Source organism: Orbicella faveolata, unplaced genomic scaffold (genome assembly GCF_042242905.1).
Source record: "Orbicella faveolata isolate gen_17 unplaced genomic scaffold, um_ofav_v1 contig_1, whole genome shotgun sequence".
Taxonomy (NCBI): domain Eukaryota; kingdom Metazoa; phylum Cnidaria; class Anthozoa; order Scleractinia; family Merulinidae; genus Orbicella; species Orbicella faveolata.
The window spans coordinates 1,861,339-1,881,898 of NW_028301536.1; the positions used below are offsets into that span (position 1 = coordinate 1,861,339).

The window sequence follows — 20,560 nt, forward strand, 5'->3', positions numbered from 1 at the left end:
TATTATGCTGTGTTACTGTGTATCAGATCCAACTTTCCTAGCAATACATTACACTAAACTGGGCTGACATTGTCCACATCAGAAGAAGCTGTCCAGCCCATATAAATGTACATTTACTGCATTAGGTTTGACTGGACTGGAAAATAATAGTTTTGGCTGATTTCAATTTTTTGCAAATCGTGCTGCACTTAGTTGGTAGTTATTTATGATCTCATTAACTAGGTGTCGCAAAGCGAGGTTGTCACAAAGTTTTGAAGTAGGTGGTTTTATATGTTGGAGTTGGTGGCCCAGTAGAGTAACTAGCCAAGATCTTGAAGCAGTTTACTATTTTCCCCATCGGCCGGCTACATGCACTTTTGACAATCCTGGCATTTTCTCATCCAGCACTCCCACAAACTCAGTATTGTGTAATTGTTTTCTCTTTTGCTTGTATTTCAGTGGAAGTAGAATTACAGATGAGGAGCTTGAAGGTACAGACAAACAGTGTACAGATATGCAAACAAACATGGTTATGTATGCTAGTTGTATGCAATTTCTCACAAGATTGTTTCTTAACAAGAGTATTTCTTACTAAAGAGATAGGTATCTCGACCTATCTACTTTTATGAAGCCTATATTGACAGGAAAAAAAGGGGGGGCTAGGGGATTGTTGGAAGGAAGGGGGGATTCTTTCTGAATTGTCCATAGCATATAATTATTTTGAACAGTGTACACACATACAACATGCCATTTCAATGCAGCTACTTATGTGTAAAATGCTTCATAGAGTTGGTGTTTATACTGATACTTTTTGTTTTGGTTCCAGATATTGTGGTTATTGTGAAGGCAGAAGGTGTCCATGTCTACTGCAATCCTATCAACTATCCTTTACTGCTTCCATACATTGCATACTGGAGAAATCTACACATACATTGCTTGAATAAGGAAGAGGTAAACACAAATTAGTTGTGATCATTATAATGGAGACAAATGACTACCAGCTCTTTACCTTGCTGGATAGAGACTAGGTGGTACATTCAAAATCCCCTTGTTCATGTTTAACACTGATGTGAGTAATACAATTGCCATACCCAAAGTAGCCAATCAGAAGCTTGGTCTATTGTCCTGATATGCTGCAATATCAAGTCACTGACCTGATATGGAGCCCTGATATCATGGTCACTTGGTCAAATTTGCTAATGGTAAGATACCTAATTGTACCTTTTTTTGATACGTTTCAGTGGCATATAAGGCTTGTTTGGTCTTGCCATGGGTATTTTGGCTTCACTGACTGTCTCGCTAAAATATGAACCATGGCTTGACCGGACTTGCTTGATATGCAGGTAAATCATGCCAAAAAGGTATGATTAGGCACATGAATTAGACAACAAGGGAAGGGATCTGTGTAAGAGTAACATGCTTTGTGATTAGTATCTCACATGAACTCTTGACCTGTGATCACTCTACCTCCCTTTTCTGTTAAACAACATGGATTTTATTTGAAGTATTTAGAAGGTGAATAATGCAGAACAGAACAGAACATGATGTGATTTTTACTTTGCCTTCCTTGATTGATTTTAAGTATGAAGGTGATGAGGAGAAGGCTGAAGAATTCAAGATCATTAGTTTCATCTCCATGGTGAATGGCTGCCATCATCTTGGTGTACCATATGGAGGTGAGTAGAACAGGCATGTTTGGGCAAACAAGTGCTGCTGTTAGATAATCTGTTTAAATCTCTACAGTGCACAGTATATATGTGTGATTGTGCATGTATACGCATGTTTGTTCCCGTTATCCAGTGTGAGAATAGCAGGGATGTTTAAGTGTACAGAAAGTTGTCCTGTCAACATACATGTATTTACCATAAGCAGATGTGGCTGAATTGTTCCTTATATGAAGTTAAGAATGCTTACTCCATAGATCAAATTTGCATTCTCCTCTTTAAATGGAGGCTTTTACAGGAAATTATTACGTCAGTTTCACAAACTTGCTACACCAGTTAATTTATCTTTATCAACCTCAAGCTGATAAGCAGCTTAGTGTAACAACATCTATGCGTGCTTACATGTAGCTTAGTATGGCAGGTTCTTATATGACATTTTGTATTGACATGTATCAGTCCCTAGTCCAGGTGACCAGCAGCCTCCTTTTGATCCATTTGTACTGGAGAAATGGCCACTAGTGCAAGCATTTGCTCTGGAGGGCTTTGGAGGGTAATGAGTTATTGATCATGAATTTCGTCACAACACTGTCAAAGAAGCTGTGGATCCCGAGGTGATAGCCGAGTGGATCTGCAGACTACTTTGACAATGTTATAATGAAATTCATCGTCAATAACAGGACATGCATGAAAAACTGATGTCAATTTGTTTTTTACAATAACAATATTGTCAAATTGTCCACTCATGCTAGTTGATGCATTGCATCAATTATAAGTTCATGTGTCTGTCTGCTTATTGACAATGAAAATTAGCCAATGAACGCACAGGAAATTCTGCAGTTATCATAAAAGTGGAAACTGATACTTTGAATGTAGGATGATAAAAAATTGAACTGGCCATATTTCTATACTTGAACACATACATGTATACAATATCTAGCATAAGAATAGCCTGTTCCAGCTGATTGGTTAGTTGGGGAGCAGTGCAAAAATCTAAGTGAAGGGCTTGGAGTGAGGAGCAAAAGAATGTCTGTGAGAATATTTAACAAATTCTCCTTCCACTCTACCAGATTCTGGTAAGCCCTCTGATTGGTCCATTTTCACAGTTAAGTCAACACTTGAGTTGAGAGTCATGTGCCATTCTTATGGTAGAACCATGAAGGCAGTTCTAAGAACTGGACAATTTTTTACAATTAATGTACTGTTCTCATTTTGGAAAGGAGGTGTGTCTTGAAGAAGCATGTTTTAGCTTAGACTTTATTAAAACTCATATACCTTATTAAAAAATAACAAATTTCTCTCTACAGTGGTGGATTTTTCACCATGCATCATAAGGTAAGAGAAGGCATCAAATATCACATTTTGCACTTTCTTTTACAAATCACATTTGGATTGGTTATTAAAACCAAACAGACATGTGTACTGGCACCCATCTTGGTGCGTTAGCAATGCTTTGTGACTGGTCAACAGATATACTTGTTAATTCCCCTGAATTCTGTTGGCTAACTGAAAAATTAACCCTGTCCTGATCTGTTACAAGCACTTATAACCCATTAATTTTTTAATTCACATGTAGATATTTTTTAAAAAAATGTCTTATATTCTACAGTACCGCTCAAAAGTAAGTTACCACCGTCTCGCGAGACGCGTCTCGTTTCTCGCGAGACTCGTCTCGAGAGAAACGAGACGAGTCTCGTTTCTCGCGAGTGCACTGGAAGTACCAATGCTACGCATTCGTCGGTATTCGAAACCTGTTTTGTTAATAAGACTTCTGTATCATATCGTATTGATTAGCGTGGTAGACACGATTTTCATTCTCATCAGCAATGCGCGTGTACCATGTGTTTATTATAAATTCTCAAGCGTCCAGTATTGTTTCATATACATCGGCCAAACCTTTTTAAATTCCAGCCAGACTTGCTTAACGTTTAGTTTTTGTAAATACATTCACGATAAAAGTTGTGGAGTTTTGTCACCCGATCTACGTGTGGGAAGTTAAAGCAGCGATCGAGATCACCAAGTCAACACAGCAGCGTTGCCTATGTTTTGCCAACTATCGCTCCCAACTGATTTGTCGGGAAACTCGACGAACTTTTTATCCAAAGATTGCGAACATACGAAACGACGCTAAGTGTTCCGTCGAATAATTTAATATTCAAACTTGCGAACACACGCTTTGCACATACATGTAAGCCTCGAACTTTTTATTCAAAAGTTGCGAGCACGCCACACTTTGATCATACTTCACTTCACTTTACATTCGAATAACTAATTTATTCGAACTTGTGAACGCTCGCTTTGCACATGAAATCCGACTTGACTAACTTTTTATTCATACTTGTGTACGCTTGACAACACACGCTTTGTAAATATAAGGAATCTCGACTACCTTTTGAACACACACTTTAATCACTGAGCCTCGACCAACTTTTTATCCATATTTGTGTTCACACGCTTTTTGCCACATCAAACCTCTAACATTTTATTCAAACTTGTGAACACATGCGACACCACACTTTGATCATGAAACGTCAACTAACATTTTATTCAAACTTGTGAACATGCGACACCACGCTTTGATCATGAAACTTCGACTAACTTTTTATTTATACTCGTAAACATGCTAAACCACGTTTTGATCATGAAACCTCGACTAACTTTTTATTCATCAGTCTTAAAATCGGAGATTCTCACGTGTTCAAGTTCATATAAGAAAGATCGAGAGATAACAACATAGTTTCGTGGATTTGAGCGCGCTCAAGTACAGTATTGCCGTTCGAAGAGAAAGTTTCTGTTGTCATGAATGTAATTTAGAAAAGATCACGACTCTTAGACTAGCTGGCCAATGATAATAATAGTTATGTGCAAATGTGGTAATAAAAGTGTGTTTCAGTGTTCAGAAGTCGGATCATGTATCTTATGGAAGGCCTAGACCGCTGTATCGACCGATATATAAAATGTTTATTCACATACCGCTCGAGATCTTCATTGTCGAGCAACAAAAATTCTATCTGTTAAAGAGAGTGTATTGTGCCATTGGAAAAAAACGATTTATATCAAATAGAACCGGCGATGTTGTTGCCGCGACGCTTTGCAAAACAAACTTCATTTGCGTAGTAATTCCAAATGTTAGATGAATGATTGTTGTGATGTTTAATATCAGGTTGTTGATGTGACTCAAGATTTGGACACAATTTATGGTTTGTTGGACCCCGTGGTGGTGGAAACCTTTGTCCAAGAGGTACATGTAAATGTTTTGAACCCTTGACAATCAAGGTGTACTGTAGTAACACCTCAGCTCATTAGATGTTTTTAGGCGTCACAAGAGTAGTAGACAGTTCTACAGTAGTTAGGAAGAATGTAAGTGTGAGATGTAAGCCGTTGAATGGAAATAAAAATGTGAAAAAAAAGAACGTAACACCCCTGTCTAGTAACCACTATCGCTAATATTGTTCAAAGTGTAATGACTGCTCTCAAAGTCTATTTTCAACATAAATATTCTTGCCGCTTGTCTTTATTTCCTTGCAGGGTTAATAACTTAGCTTCTTATTTGTCACTAGACTCTTCCTTTATTTGAACGTCACTGTAAATCTGTTCTGACAAATGTGGATACAGAAAGGTGAGCTTGACTGGTGAATTAAATGACAGAAATCTCTTTTAATTTGTACAGTCAAATCTGTACTCCTGGAAGGGCCTAGTACAGTTCAATTATATATGCTGATACATACATGTACATACTTTTGAAAGGGTGACTTCAACTGTTTGATAGAGGTGATCCTTTTATAGAGGTCCAATTTACAGAAATTTAGGGAACGATTGGTGGGACTTTGACAAGTGGGTGCTTAATAAAGGCTGACCTATTAGTACAGGTTTTCTTTGTGCAGGTGTAGCTAAACATTGTACCATATTTACTACTTGAACTTAAATCCAAAGACTTAAATCCCTTTTTGCTTTTCTGTAGCTCTGATGAACTGCTTAAAGTTACAGAAAGGAGTTTAAGTGAGGTAGGTTAGGCACCTGTTGCCATCTTTGAAAGACACTGTTTGCAGTGATTTCAATTTCTAATGTAGCCACTAGGTATTTGTGTGGCTCTTAAAAAGATCTATTCCATATGACTGTACAGACAACACTGTTGTGAGCGCAGTTCAACAATTTCTTCATAAACCTGTGCTATCTACCGCAATCCTTGCCAATATGATTTGCACAGTTAGCATGCTTCAAACATTTTGAGCGAGTAAAATGCACAAGCATTAGCTATATTGGAGAATTCAAAACAGTAAATAAAATAAATGTGTTATTAATCATCACAATAAGAACTTTTTTCTCCTTGCAGCCCATTGTAAGTTATTTCACTCATGGACACATTCTTGACAGAGACAAAACCATGAGGTACATGTAAGCTAAAATTTATGCAAACGTGAACTCCAAACAGAGCTAGACAAAAACTTCAATTCCAGCTTGCCCTTGGGACAAGTGGCTCTCAAATTTTGCTTGCCCTGGGCAAATCTTAGTGTACTTTTTTATTGATTTAGTTGGCAGATGACTTGCCTGATCCCTTGCCCAACAGGCAAGTGAAAATGCAAAGTTACTGTACTTGCCCGGAAGGAAAATGTACTTGTCTGGGACAAAGGGATGGCACTCTTTGAGCCCTGTCAAAGTGCAATCATCTTTAGGTACAGGCAAACCTTATGTGCCACTCTGGCTCAAGGGGTTAAGCAAACCTTGTTTGGCATGAATAAAACCACACAGTGTTTCTTACTCAGCTGGTCAACTTTACATCTAAAATGATGTCACACCATACATACTAATGATCAATACCGTAATTATGTATAATAAATTACTATTATTGTTTAGGTTGTAATGAAATAATAATAGGCCTTATTGTTGTAGCTAGAACTGACCTGACTTATTCTTTTAAATTTTCTTCTGGACAGTTCTCTGAGTGATTATAAGCCATTTGTCCTTCTGGGATCACACTCCTCAAGGCAAAACATCCACAATTCCGAGAGACAGTCCTTGTTGAACAATAACACAACCATTGGTAACAGTGGCATTGGTGGCAGTGCTGCATTACAAATGGTAAGATCTTAACAAGTAGAACTAGAGCTTACTGTTAACTTAGCTGGTCAAACATGTTACACTGCTAACACAATGGCTCAGTGGTTTGATTCCTGTGTCAGCTTTCCTTGTAATTGCTTACATTGTATTTTGCAACTATTTAAAAGGATTAGTTATATTTGCACGATCAAGGTGAATAAGTGAATTTAAACAAACTATACAAAATGAAGAGTAAGACAATGATGAGTGAGTGGTGTGCTGTAGATCATGGTGAAGTGAATTGAACCAATTAATTCAACTTGAGCTATTGGGAATTGTCTTCCAAAGGTCTGCTTTGCTGTGGAGCCTAAAGGGACAATGACATGTGCAAGAACTTATTTTCTACAAAATGGATTTGTACCAATCTCATTAAGTGATACAGCAAAGAAGTCATCAATTGTGCACAGTAAGGACTTGAGGTATTCATTATTCCTCTTGGACAGAAGTTAGTCACCTGTGTACGTGTTCATGTGTTAAAGGGACTGAGGCACTGTGCTGATAACAGTTTGGTGACACTCTTTAATCTCTGGCTTGACACAATGGGATGTGCTGTAGCTAAGAAAACACTAAGCTGACCCAGCTGGCTTTTCTGGCTCCAAAATTTACTCAAGTCTCTTTTTTTATTTTTGTGCACGTGAAATTTCACCCAGATTTAGGTTGTCTTTCCGCCGGTGAAATAAGCCAGCCCTTAGTGACATCCTTTGCTCAACACAAGGCCAGCCATAGCACTGAAGGCCAGGCCAGGCAACGAGAAATGTTGCACTTTATTGAGTGGAATGTCATGTGACTAATTTATCTCTTGTTAATATACATACAGGTTGCTTATGGATCTTTACCTTCTGTCAATCACTGCTGTTGTAGAGGGAGTCAAGGCATTTTCACAAACGTTTAACAAACAAAAGGTACTTTTCATGTCTTACAACAAATTACAGCAATAACAACAGCAGCATTGATGACTTTATAATTACATGCATGTATTCTCACATTGTTGTTGTTTTAAATATTTTCCTGAGTTAACATTTCCGGACAGTTTGCTGAATTGTAGGTTGTTACTAGAGTTATCCTCTTTGCCAAAAAAGTAGACAGATTTATATTTCAACTTTCTTTCTATTTTTGACACTTTTAGAGTTACTCAGCTGTTATGTCCATGCTGAAGACTGGTTGGGAGGAGAGACGTGTTGAAGTGAAATCCTCTTTTTTGTCGAGCAATGTGGAATTTTCCATTCATGCTTGCAATTCTCATGGCAGGTACACCATGCAATTTTTTAGTATTGTTCAGTGTGACCGTAATGATAACATGTACCTAGAGACAGCTGGTCCCTGGATACATGTACCTAGATACAGCTGGTCCCTGGATACATGTTCCTAGATACAGCTGGTCCCTAGATACATGTACCTAGATACAGCTGGTCCCTGGATACATGCACCTAAATACAGCTGGTCCCTGGATACATGTACATAGATACAGCTGTCCCTTAGAAACATGCTTCTTTTGGCTGGTAATACCACTAACCTAAACACGAGCCTTTCTCATACAAGACAGCTGGACATTCTTTGGATCAAACAACTTTTTCTGCTGGCAAGCCATATCAGGGATTATTAAAATACTGACATTCTATTCTTAATTTAACTTGTGACTGTAGATTAAGATACGTGTATTATTGAGTTTAAAGGTTGAAACGATCAGTGCATTTTTGCACAAAATAGAAAGAGTAAATATATGAATGTAGTTGTTTGTTTTCTCGCTTTAGAAGTGTTCATCTCCAAGACAACAGACCACTCTGTGCTGTGAAAAGAGTAAGTTACCCATTTAATAGGTTTTACTAATTGATTGGTACCCATATGATAAGTCACGGTTATCCGTCTTATCAGAGAATTCCCTTGCTGGTGTTTGTTTGGGTTTTCCAACTGTAGTTCAATTGATAAAGGTCAAGTGACTTGTTTCACTTTCAGGCGTGCTTGTATTTGTACGATGTACCGAGTGTGGACCATCCTGGGCAGATTTTAGGTTCAGTAGTGTTTGGTGAATCATTCCTAGACTCTGCAATCAAGACACTTGTTCCAGGTACGAATCACCTGTACTTTGTTTCAGATGCAGAACTAAGTGTAAACAGATATCATGCTTATTTTGACTCCATGATTTGCAGACAGTTCAAGTGTATGGAATAGCTCATTTGTATTCCTGACGGAAAACATCCCTAGATTTGTTTCATGGAAGGTAAAGTAGCACGATTAATTAGTAATTTGAGGTCGCTTTGTTGAGATTTTTTAAAGGCTAATACGTTTTTCTTTTCCTTTCAGGGACATGGCATTGAAAGACAAATATCTGAAGAGATGGAGTCTTTTGCCAAGGTATAACACTCCTGTACATGAATCATTCTGACAAGACTTATGTGCTTGGTTTATTGGCAAGTAGAAGAAAATTCATGTAAACCCTTGCAAGCTCTACGTTTCTGTATGGGAAAGGCTGGATTTTGCCAGTTTTTGTGGTTGGGAGAAATACACTTATCAGTAATTGAGTATTTTCTCATGAGGTGCGTTGACTATCTAAGGATTAACAAGTTAGGCCAGGTAGTTAACATTAATTTATGAATTGTTTTAATGGATTTCTTTGCAAAACATTCCTCAGCCATTGTGACCCTTTTTACTTTTTCTGTTATGAAGTCCAAGGTTGATAGCGAAGTGTTGGGAAAACAACTGCTCTGTGGCAATCAAGTGTTTATTTCAAGTTTATTCAACAGATGGGAGGCAGGTTAGCTATGTAAATATATTAAGTACGTTCGTTTTAACCAAGGGTTAGCTAATGAGGTGTTAAATGTTAAGGCCGGAGGCAAACCAAGAAGAAAGCAAATTAGATGTTAACAGTTTGCATTCGTTTTATGACAAATTTATTGTAGATATTTTTTATTTCACTTTAACTGGGAAGAAATTCCAAGTGGGAGTAATTTTTCTTTTCTTCATCAGATTGTGACGACTTATTTTGGGTAATTGCTATTTCTAAGTTAACAGACTTAAGACTTATTAACAAATTAAAGGTACAAATGGATTTTTTTTTTCAGTAGCTTTGTTGATGTTGTTGTCTTTCAGGTTCTCTGTACATATATGAGCAAGGCTTTCTGTTCATTCATCCCAGAGCTGGTGCTATTCTTCTGCCGACTTCCAATCTTTCTAAAGTGCAGTTTTATGACAAGGTATATGTGCAATGAATTTGCAATTTCTCTAGTCTGTTTACCTGAAATTTAAGTAGACATTATTGTGAGTGATATCGTGCTGTTAAAAACGATTTCAGTGTCTCGTTTAAATATTTGACGGAATTCATTCAAGTTGACATTAAGAACATTTCTTGTTGTAGCTCCTTGCTTGACACTTATAAATTACTTGGTGTCGTGGAAATGAGCCGTTGAATACTAAGAATAGTTTACGATAAATAAAAAAACAACAACTGTCCTAGATGGAAGACCTAAACCTTAAAACCAACAACATTTCTACCTTTCAGGGCCTGTCATTAAACCAACGCATTACTTGTTTCTCGCTGATTAGACGGCATTCGTATAGTGTAGGAATAACGACATAATGAAATCTGTTGTCGTTCCTATAGGGTTCCACCAGCTCCATAGCACTTCTGGTCCTAACATATCATTCCAGCATCGAGGATAATCTCCCCTGCTATCTCACAAGGAAACATGGCTGCTTGGTTTTGGCTCTCACACCACGCTCAAGGATCTACAGACAATTTTACTCTGATGTGATGCATCTGTGGAAAGAAAATCAACTGCCTAACTTTCCACAGTTTGAAACTGTAGTTGGTAAGAATGCAACTTGACAAATGAAGGGAACTGGTTATATATATCAGTAAATAACTTATCAGTGGTAAAACAGGCATGTTCTGGGTATTAACTGCACGGAGAGTACGGAACGTGAACTTGGTCAGAGGTCGCTCCACTGTTTTCCGTCGAAAGTGGTCATACGCGGGATGTGTATTGTATTATTGCACTGTATTAAGGCTTATTTACAGCACTGTTGCTATTGCGCGTTTCTTTCCAATGAACTTTTACTATTTGTTTTTATTCATTTTCAGAGTTACCGGCTGATTTAAAAGAACAGTGAGTACTACATTTTTTCATTAACATTTATGAACCAATCCTCGACTTCACTTGGAATTCCACTGGCGTTGTTCATATTTTGACTTCTTTCAGGTATTTGTATTTACAACATCAGCTAAAGCTTCAGAGTACAGCAGATATACAGAGTACAGCTGAAGTCTTGTCGCCCAGTTTGAAAAGGCAAGTGCAGCTTCGTTTCTTCATTGCTATTGTAGCACTCCGTCATACTTTTTCTTTTAGTCTGCAATGTAAGCCATCTAAATACCTTACTTTGTTATTTTTCTAGCTTCTTGAGTCACTGCTCTGTGAGTAGTTCATTAGGTGATAAACCCGTAAAATGTGACGATCTACCAGTACTTCTAGGCAGCAGCCCCGCAGGCGAACAGAAACAGTCACAGGATTTTGAGGTAATCAGAGAACTAGTGTATTACACAAGTTTTCAACGATTATAAACTCGATTCACACTTCTTAGTTGTGAATGTAATCATGCTGCACAGCACATGCGTCATCTATAATTACCGCTGATCACGTTTTGCTACGAATTCTTATTTGTACTGTAGATCATCTTCCGAAAACAGCGACCACCTAAAAGTAGTCATTTGATAAACAGTAACGATCCTCTCCAAAAGGGAAACGAGATAAAAGTAAACGAGTTTCTTTGTGACCGATAACTGTTGTATATACATGTTTATCGTGATTCAGGGTTGTCACGGTCAGGGAATAGTCAGGGAAAATTCGATTTTCAAGGTCAGGGAAAAGTCAGGGAGTTTTGTATCAGGTCAGGGAGTTTCTAAATCCCTGTTCAAAGTCAGTGAAAAGTCAAAGAATTTTTATGTTAAAGTTACTGCAAATTACTTTATTTTATGTTTTTGTATGGACAAGGCAATTCTGTGTTAAAAATTATCTGAGCAATCCTTACTTTTGTTGATTCACGGCCAGAATAGTCATCCTGCAGGGTCAGTGAAAATGGCTTAAGAGGCAATGAAAAGTCAGGGATTTTTTCTGTTCCGGTGGGTGGCAACCCTGTGATTGACTGATTCAGAATTATGACAGACTTTGGGTGCGTTTCGTCAAGAAAATCCAAGTTGGGATTCGTAAATCCGAAAGAATCCGAAAACGGATTTTGCGTTTCTCTACTAAACAGATCAATCCAAGATCTCTCGGATCATGGTGCGTCAAAGGAACCGAAGAATCCACTCCCGAGGTGGATTCTTCGGTTCTGTGCCGTTGTAAAGAGAACTTGACTTGGTCAAAGTAACGATAGCCTAAGAGTAGCGAACAAGTCAGCCGATAGTTACGACTCCTATAGGTTGCTAAAACAGGAAGTAAACTTTACTTACGTAAATACTTTTGGAGTGCTATAGGAAGAGAGATGTGCGTTTCTTTAGAATGATATTTGTTTTGATTGTTTTTTTAGTTGTTATTAACAATACTGACTGGTGTACCCGGCAGTGGTAAAGACTCGCTGTGTTTAGCTCTTGTAGCACTGGCCAAGGAGAACAGCAAGTAAGTGATAACGTTCCTTTGAATGACTCGCGATATTTTGTATTTGACTTGGTAATGAACTTTCGTCAGTGACTAACCTTGTTGTTTATTGACAGATGGATAATCTTACAGAGACCTGCAACCAATTCAGATCCGTTTGATCCTAAAGGTGTGTTTCCTTTCTTAGCTTGTAACTGAATAACATGTTCCGTTTCCTTCCTCCGTAATTTCTCGCCTTAAACAAGTAGCATCGAACCGGAGAATGTTGTTGGTAAATAACTGACGACGAGATTATCGTTGATAAAAGATGGAATGAATGGTTCAACAAATCTTGGTTTTTCGTAGTCTGAATTTTTTAAAGGAGCCGCACATTGTAGCTAGCAAAATTGTCTTTACAAAATCTTGGGCGTTCCCAGGTGAGGGGCTTTTGCACTTTCTGACAGATTTTCAAGGACGGGGTTTTGTGAAAAAAAGAAATATTGCACTCTTTCTGTTCAGATCAAAATTTGAGAACTTTCCACTTTATTAGATTTTCTGTTGAAATAAACTCGTTCGCTTGTAAAGGGTAATATGTCATTGCTTTGTTTTACTAGTTTTACAGGAATCCCTGACCAACACTTTGTCAAGTCAGAGGCGCCTTCATGCAAGGTTGTCCGCAAGTGGCAAAAGACTCCGTGTTATTGTAGTAACACCAGGGTATGACGGCGTCCATAATCACTGCTCAGATTACACCATTAAGCTGTCCTCAACTGTTGTAGCAATGTGACTTTTGTTTCATTATGTTATAAGGTTTACAGATGTGGCAGATGTAGTACAGGCCATAAGAACTCATCCTGATGCAGAAGTTGCCAAGTGTCTCAAGATAGGAGCTGTAACATGCTGTATAGACCCGCTCAATACCTTCATGGAAAATAGGTGCGGCTACAACACCATACTGAAATGGATCATACTGCCAAAGATTTGCCATTGCAATAAGAAAATATCAGAGGTCTTTGGGTCAGGTTGTCAGCGATTTGTAATCTTATCTAGAAAACCGGTTTCACTAAAAACGCAGGCACATTCAATTTTCCTTGGTGGGATTTTGGAGCAAAAGTGTCCCCGGATGCTTCAGAAGCACTTTATCCACATCGTCAAACAGACAGATGATATGAATAAAAATAAAGATAAAAATAAAGATAAAAATCGTCAATGCTTGGGGTATTGTCTTCATATGTATGTTTAGGGCAGTTAACCAAGTGAGGAAGACTTTCAAACTGGCTTGTTCTTCTCAACAGAATGACCCTGCCCAAACTGCTGGAACAGTGTGCTCAAGGTTTGCAAGCTATTTATCCTCTTATCGTCGTTTTACAACGTACTGTTTAAATTGGGAACGAACCAATCACTCCCTCTCTCCAGATACACAAATAGTAAAAGGTAGAGGAAAAGTGGAGTGGTCCATACCTCCGGAGCTTAAATTGTCCCGGGTTATGTAGCATGTAAGCGACTACGAGTATATCTACTCCCCCTGGATGGAATGCTAGTTCATCATACAATGCAGATTTACCCCCGAGAATTAAACTCACCGATACCTTTTTATACACCTGAGTGGAGAGAGGCACTGAGAGTGAAGTGTCCGCTCTATCCAAAGACCAGCGCACTAGTCATTAGCCCCCGGTATTTACGGGTACCAGTGAAATTATTAGGGCAACCTGTAGCCTGTAATAGACTAACATCCAATCGTACAGAAACCAGAAGTTAAGAATCTTATGTAGACATTTTACTTGTGAACAAGACATGCAAGATTTAATCCGTCTTACAAACGTTTTTCTTTCCAAACAGGTTTGGTCAACAATGCTGTGTTCACGAGTTGTCTAGAGCCACAGGTGAGAAAAGGACCAACCCGAGAGACTCATATTTTTAACTCTAATTTTGCCTCAGATAGATATTTATCTTTTGCCCACCTGAATTTTGTCGAATCGTTATTTGCAGAATGAGCAGCTGAGTTTGGCTCAGAAACTTGTGCGAGCTTGTAACCCTGATGTGGCCTTTATTCTTGCAAAAGGTGGAGAAGTCACAAGGTACCGAACATACATAATAATGCGGTTTGCTTTTCAAGTTTTCGTTTGTAAAGCCCAAACAGCTACTGCGGATTACAGCTTACAGGATTCCTTTCGCTTTGCCTGACGGTCTTTTGTGTCTGTGTGTCTTCGCAGGACACCTGATGTGGAGTTAATTTTGTCAGACAGTGCATTTGATGAAGACAAGATGACTCAGAAGAGGCAGTTAATGTGTCCAGGCTGGTACGTCCCTGTACAGAATAGATCATGAATGCAAGGCTCTATGCCTCTTACTTACTAACTTTCTCTTTTTGAAGGTCTCTGGGATTGTTTTCCTCTGGGCATGCAGACCCGCAGGTTAACGAGGTATTGTAGAACTGTTCTTCCTTTTAGTCTGAACCCAGGACTATGATTAGTTTGTGATTATCTGGGTCATCAGTCTGATAGTCCTGGAGCCTGTTTCTCGAAAGCCCCGGGAACTTTTCGGGCCCGTAAAGCCTTTTTTAGTTTATCTGTATCTAAAAACGGAGAAATGTATACACCTGAAACTCCTTGTATGAAGGGAACCTCTGTTCATATTAAGATTATGTGAATAAAACAGCGCTGTAATCGTAAGGTTCGAGATTTTGCTATGGCTTTCCGGGCCCAAAAAGTTTCCGGGGCTTTCGAGAAACGGGCCCATGGGAACGACTGTTGGTTTAGTTTGAGTGATGCACGTCTCGATGAACCTGTACAGAAGTTATCGACGTATTTGTCTTAACAATATCGACTCCATCTTCTACTGAAATGAATAGCCAATGCTTAGAGAATAACACCCTGTCAAAAGTCATACGCCAGATTTATAATCGTTTTACTGATTTCGATTGTAGCTTAAGCCTGAATTAATCCGGAAGTCTAAATGTTCTATGTCAACCCTCCCTTTAGATTAGTGTATCGTTTTATGGACCATTAAACAAGTCAAGATTTGTTGCTAATCTTAAAGGTAAGAAATGTCAATATAGTGATTCAGTGAACTTATGAATGCCCGATTGACTGGGCGACTGACCTGACAAAAAAAAAATCGATTATTAGCGAAACAGTGATGAATTGTAACATTCATTCTTTGTTGCAGCACTTCACGGACCCGTATCATCCAAAGGAATACGAGAAACAGGTGAGCTCAATCACAACACACACTTCTTACATTTCACCCATTTCCGTGAAGTATAATTGACGTACAGTGACTCTTACATTATTGTGTTCATGGCAGGAGCGATTCACAGTCTACAGGGCCATGTCTGTTTCTCAGGTGAGCTGACGACAATGTCTCTTTTGCAAAGCCGGGATGTATGAAAACTGACAGTTCAAAACTGTTTCTTGTTGACAGAAGAGGCTCCTAATAAGAAGGCGCACGTTCAGTGGTGCCGTCTGAATGGGGTGCTGAGAATGAATCCTGTAGATAGCGCTGCAATTCCTCGACCCCCATCAGCAAAGGCCCGACAGAATGGCACCATAGAGGGAATCCACGAGTACTTCATTGTGTTCACGGGATTTCATCTTCAACAGCAGGTCTTGAAAGATTGGATCAAAACCTGCTGTAAACCGGTATGTTTTGAAGGAAAGTTGTCACTTTAATACAAGCTCCCGAGCGCCGAGGAACTGTGGTCTTGTGTAACTTTTGACATTATCACTTTTCACAACAAATAATCTCCAAATTCGTCAGGACATGAAAAGAAATCTATTACAGTCAGTCGGCATTTGGCACTCCCAAGAGAAGATCAAAATTATGCGGGAAACGGAAAGAAATCCAAGTCTTGCTCGGAACTTGATCCTTGTTGTCGTTCTGTGGAGACTGAAAAACACCGCTACTGTTCTTGCCCGATCACAACGGCGAGGTTTACTAAACAAACACCATAGTGTGGGCAAAGTCTGCACATGTTTACAATAGCTTAAACAAAACAGATTAGTTTATGGCCTCGTGGTACGTGTGTTTCGACGCTAGCTGGAGTTCTTGTATTGTTTGTTCGCAGGCACCAGTGAAATTAAAGTTGAAAATGCGGAAGGACTTGTCAGACAAAGAGATAACCGACATAAGTGTGAGTAGTACCAGCTTGTCCGCAGAATTCGCAGCGTATTTTTACTCGGTGAAGTCTGCTGGAAAGTTTGCCGCTTTTGCTACTAAATGTTCCAAGAGGTATAATACACGTTGCAAAGTCACTGTAGTGCTCATTATACCTTACAGTTTCTCTCCTCCCTCCCAAAAAATTGCGATATCAAAGACCCTCGCAAGAAAGTTGCCGCTTGAGAACCTGCTGTAAAAGTCTTTTATTTCTTTAACGTCATGCAGTTTACTTGATTATTACGCTTCACTTCTCCGAATCGTGCAGAAGTAACGAACTAATATTGAACATCGTATAGTGCTTCAGGTTCTTGTGGTAGTTTGACATTATGTTGGCTTAAAAGCTGCTTGCTGCTCGGGTTTCTTTAGTTTAAAGCTCGTATGGGTGTCGTTTTATTATTATTTATTTATTGTTGATGTCTGTTTTCCTTCAGTCTAAGCACAGATTCGACCCGTTACCTCCTGGCTGGTTTTACAATGGTTCACACTACGTCAGTCTTACAGGCGATAAAGACTACAATCACCCATGTATCCTTTTGATCAAAAGACTTATTATCCACGTTCTTTCCGTCCGGGAATTTAATAAGCACGTGAAAACTGCGTCCTAACTTAGATAGATTCGCTAAAGAGATCGTTAAAATAATCGAAGTATATTTCTTAACTACTCCTCAGTACTTGAAACATTTATAGAAGATTACTTGTTAGCTGTTAACGAAGACATCAAGCGTCATAATACCCAGACAGACAGTCAACCTGCTGTTGACATTTTCACCAAGCCAAAGAGCAGCTCTTAATTCGCAAAACATGTTTTGTCGTACTTATAACTTAATATGAACACAGTCATTATCGCTAATTTATTGTTAACCGACCGTTTCTAATGGTTGTAAAACGCTCTTTAGTGTCAATAATATTATTTAATTACTCTTTGGGGCTTTGTTAAGTTTCTCCCTGACTTTGGCGTCAAAAGCGTGGCGGGATAAATCCCACGATACATTTACGAAAAAAATAACACAAAATTTCAATATAGAACAAACCAAAGGAAAAAAAACAAAAAAAATTACCGTGTACCTTTTGTTTATGAACCCTGGTGATAAATTTGTTGAAATATTTTCTTGCCCAGACTATCAAAAAGTTTTGAAATGTATGATCTGCTGTGTTATTTTGGTCTCATCATTTATTTTTTGAAGAAGCGTCCCTAGTACATTAATAAAAGCCCCTCTGTGGTGCACTCCAGTTGTAATTCACACTGCCGAATGAAGTTTAGTCGGCTTTAGTTTTGTACAATTTTTTTTTTTTCAAAAAAGAATTTATACTTTTTCACAATATGAGACTAAGTGTAGAGAAGGCGCCAGCGCTAAAGTGAATCTTCAATTTTGTTACGCTCGTACAGTCGTCCATAACGATTCAAATGGAAGAGGTTCAGTTTTATTCTGCACCCGTGTGACAGTAGACCTGCATTCTTGTGCCGTTTTATTAATCACATAGTAAATCATAGCAATTACTTAGGGTAAAAATTGTGTGTGAATACAGCGAGAACTGGACAGCAGCAAAAAAAGAAAGAAAACAAAAACTGGAAGTGAATAACTTGGGATTTCAGACTCGCTGTTTCGCTATGACTGTTCTTTCATTAGACAACGTTAGACTGTGCGTCGTCAAGGAAAAAGGTATTTTTTTTTTATTCGCGTTTAAGTTGCTCGCACCCTTTTCCAACATTTTCTTCCTTTATTCTTCGATGAATCGATACTACCACTCTTTCTTCAGTTGATTCTGTACTTTGAGCCTTAAGTACTTATGATTCAGAAACGAGTCTGTTGATCCCCATGTTTATTACTAAATTGTAGTTGGCCTGTTAAAATAAACTTTTTGCCAATTTTAAAAACATTGTGAGAGCGGGCTCAGAACCACTTTAATATTTCAAAACTTCAATAGGGCTTTGAAACCGCTGCCTCAATTTTTTTAAAATTTTGTGAAAAGTGGACTCTCGACATACTGATTACAACTGAACCGAAAAGGGGAATGACGGAACTTCGTTTTGGAGTTCTAAGCACTCAAAGCTAAAATCAAGAGTGGTGTAACAGGTCATGACGTTGCTATGGTTACTTGTAATGTCACGAAAAAGCCTAACGATTTGATGCCGTTGTTATATCATCAACTGAATGGTAGTATCGATCCATTAAGGTAGAAGTGCTGAAGAATTGCTGTAAACTTTGGCTAGTAACCTTAAAAATGTTTTACGACTTAGCGTACAATTTCCAGGTTTAGCTCGAACTTTTATACCCTGGTTATTTTGTTTCTCCACGTAGAGTTTGTCACAAGTTAGCAAATATTTTCCAAAGTTTATATAATTATAAGAAAGTGTGAACACCATAAGTATTTATTGAGTATTCATTAAATTATTGAGCTGGCTAGCCAGTTAGTGGATGAGTCTTTGTCAGGATTTCTCCTGGAACGTGTTCAGTGCATTTCGCAAGCTAGGGTGGAATGAGCCTGACGTTTCAGACATTAGCTCCAAGGGAACTCCGAGCTGACTCACGCTGGGATCGAGCTGGGTTTTTAAATAGGTGCATAACCACGCTTTTGGCTTACGTCAATGGATTATCGAAGCCACTAATTTCCGCTGGGATCAAGCGGCTTTTTAATACGCAAACATGGTACTATTAATTTACCAACCATATTGGCTATATCGTAGAGCAAAGAGTTATTTGTATAATGATTGGTAAATTCGAATGACGCCAATATCTGAAGACAACGAATTTCGCTGTATCAGTAGACGTCTGGAACATATTTATTAAGATGCTGATGTCTTACATGCGCTGCTACTGTTGATTCATTGGCCGTTTTCACACTAGAGACGGGTAATCCGTCTATTTTTATCCGTCTTTATTAAATCCATTTTGAAATCACTGGTTATCCTTGCAATCTGATTGGCTCTCAGTGGTGCGATTTATTCACGAATCGCACTATTTTTTGCTCTAAATCGCATCTTTTTCTCAGCCAATGAGAATGGGCCAGTAAAACAAAACAACCAATCAGATTTCAAGATTAGTTTAAAGTAATCAATAAAATTTCAAGAAAATGAAAGGCAAAAAGCCACTGTGTGGAGAATTTTGCAAATACTATTGCCAAAACTTTGTTGTTATTGTAGCTTTTGTTCCAAAAAAATTGACGAATTTAATTTATTACAGTTTCTGAATGACGATTATGAGCTCCTTTAGGTTGAAGACCTACTTTAATGGAAGTTCCCAACTTTCAGTGTCCATTTTGACGAATATTTTGGCGCTTTTTCTTCAACATCTGCTCAAGATCCTTATGATACTGAGTCCAGTAAAACATAAACAAACGAAAACCACACAACAACAAATTCAGAGTCATCTCAAGAAGGTAGATGTTTCTAGGTTTCCGGTAGTTTCAAACGAAGCAAAAACACAGCTCAACTCTGTTGCTGTGAATAAACATAGTCAAAATACGCCACACTGCACAAAATAGTGCAGGAACGAACGTCTTACGAAGCCGGTGCCAGTCCCGCCATCTTGGAAACATCTTAAAACAAATGGCACTCCAAGAACTTGACAAGGTCCTGAGTATTGAGTCCGACGCCGAGGTTACAAAAAGAAACGGAGATGATAACGAGCTGGACCCCTTAAAATCATGCCATTGAACGGTATTTAAAAGAAAAAAAACGTACTATCCACTGGGCATCGTGCACTCGAGGGAGTTTCACAACTCAAAAGAAATCGATCGCAGAATTACACAGGATATGCACCTTCAAATTCCTTCTCCAAAGACAATGAAAAGTCTCAGCCTCAACCACAGAAGAAAGGTAGGCCTTCCATGATTGATTCAGGCGACGAGAATTGCACTTTTATACCTGAAGTACACTATTTTCGACTTCAGATCAGAACTGCTTGTTTCTTCGTCATGCTTGAATGAGTTTTCGTCACATGACATCCTTTTGCATACTAAATGAGACGTAAAGACGTTTCCGGTTCCGCTCTTTTGAAACCGGCTACTGGAACAATACACCAAAAGTCTAAATTTAAGGCGATAAAATTGTGCGATTTCAAAATAGATTTAATAAAGTGGCAATTGAACTTCGGGTCG

At 38.5% G+C, this 20,560-nt stretch overlaps 1 protein-coding gene across 1 annotated transcript in view; it reads left to right on the top strand.

The window, feature by feature from the left end:
• LOC110042628 (dynein axonemal assembly factor 9-like) overlaps positions 1 to 18,878 on the top strand; it is a 28,671-nt gene extending 9,793 nt beyond the window's left edge. Inside the window, exons 5-43 of the mRNA XM_089284012.1 lie at positions 439 to 470; positions 806 to 930; positions 1,562 to 1,655; positions 2,100 to 2,193; positions 2,948 to 2,975; positions 4,804 to 4,881; positions 5,201 to 5,259; positions 5,602 to 5,644; positions 5,974 to 6,029; positions 6,575 to 6,719; positions 7,026 to 7,156; positions 7,555 to 7,639; positions 7,864 to 7,985; positions 8,489 to 8,534; positions 8,691 to 8,802; positions 8,885 to 8,955; positions 9,039 to 9,089; positions 9,402 to 9,489; positions 9,825 to 9,928; positions 10,336 to 10,543; positions 10,816 to 10,840; positions 10,934 to 11,020; positions 11,127 to 11,247; positions 12,258 to 12,346; positions 12,442 to 12,494; positions 12,919 to 13,021; positions 13,115 to 13,240; positions 13,600 to 13,637; positions 14,144 to 14,187; positions 14,294 to 14,382; positions 14,518 to 14,604; positions 14,679 to 14,727; positions 15,286 to 15,343; positions 15,473 to 15,514; positions 15,611 to 15,649; positions 15,728 to 15,945; positions 16,371 to 16,436; positions 16,894 to 16,987; positions 17,132 to 18,878. Of these exons, the coding sequence (XP_089140138.1) occupies positions 439 to 470; positions 806 to 930; positions 1,562 to 1,655; positions 2,100 to 2,193; positions 2,948 to 2,975; positions 4,804 to 4,881; positions 5,201 to 5,259; positions 5,602 to 5,644; positions 5,974 to 6,029; positions 6,575 to 6,719; positions 7,026 to 7,156; positions 7,555 to 7,639; positions 7,864 to 7,985; positions 8,489 to 8,534; positions 8,691 to 8,802; positions 8,885 to 8,955; positions 9,039 to 9,089; positions 9,402 to 9,489; positions 9,825 to 9,928; positions 10,336 to 10,543; positions 10,816 to 10,840; positions 10,934 to 11,020; positions 11,127 to 11,247; positions 12,258 to 12,346; positions 12,442 to 12,494; positions 12,919 to 13,021; positions 13,115 to 13,240; positions 13,600 to 13,637; positions 14,144 to 14,187; positions 14,294 to 14,382; positions 14,518 to 14,604; positions 14,679 to 14,727; positions 15,286 to 15,343; positions 15,473 to 15,514; positions 15,611 to 15,649; positions 15,728 to 15,945; positions 16,371 to 16,436; positions 16,894 to 16,987; positions 17,132 to 17,253 (3,322 nt within the window). The 3' untranslated portion in view covers positions 17,254 to 18,878. The remainder of the gene's footprint in view (positions 1 to 438; positions 471 to 805; positions 931 to 1,561; positions 1,656 to 2,099; positions 2,194 to 2,947; positions 2,976 to 4,803; positions 4,882 to 5,200; positions 5,260 to 5,601; positions 5,645 to 5,973; positions 6,030 to 6,574; positions 6,720 to 7,025; positions 7,157 to 7,554; positions 7,640 to 7,863; positions 7,986 to 8,488; positions 8,535 to 8,690; positions 8,803 to 8,884; positions 8,956 to 9,038; positions 9,090 to 9,401; positions 9,490 to 9,824; positions 9,929 to 10,335; positions 10,544 to 10,815; positions 10,841 to 10,933; positions 11,021 to 11,126; positions 11,248 to 12,257; positions 12,347 to 12,441; positions 12,495 to 12,918; positions 13,022 to 13,114; positions 13,241 to 13,599; positions 13,638 to 14,143; positions 14,188 to 14,293; positions 14,383 to 14,517; positions 14,605 to 14,678; positions 14,728 to 15,285; positions 15,344 to 15,472; positions 15,515 to 15,610; positions 15,650 to 15,727; positions 15,946 to 16,370; positions 16,437 to 16,893; positions 16,988 to 17,131) is intronic.
• Positions 18,879 to 20,560: the final 1,682 nt, after the last annotated feature.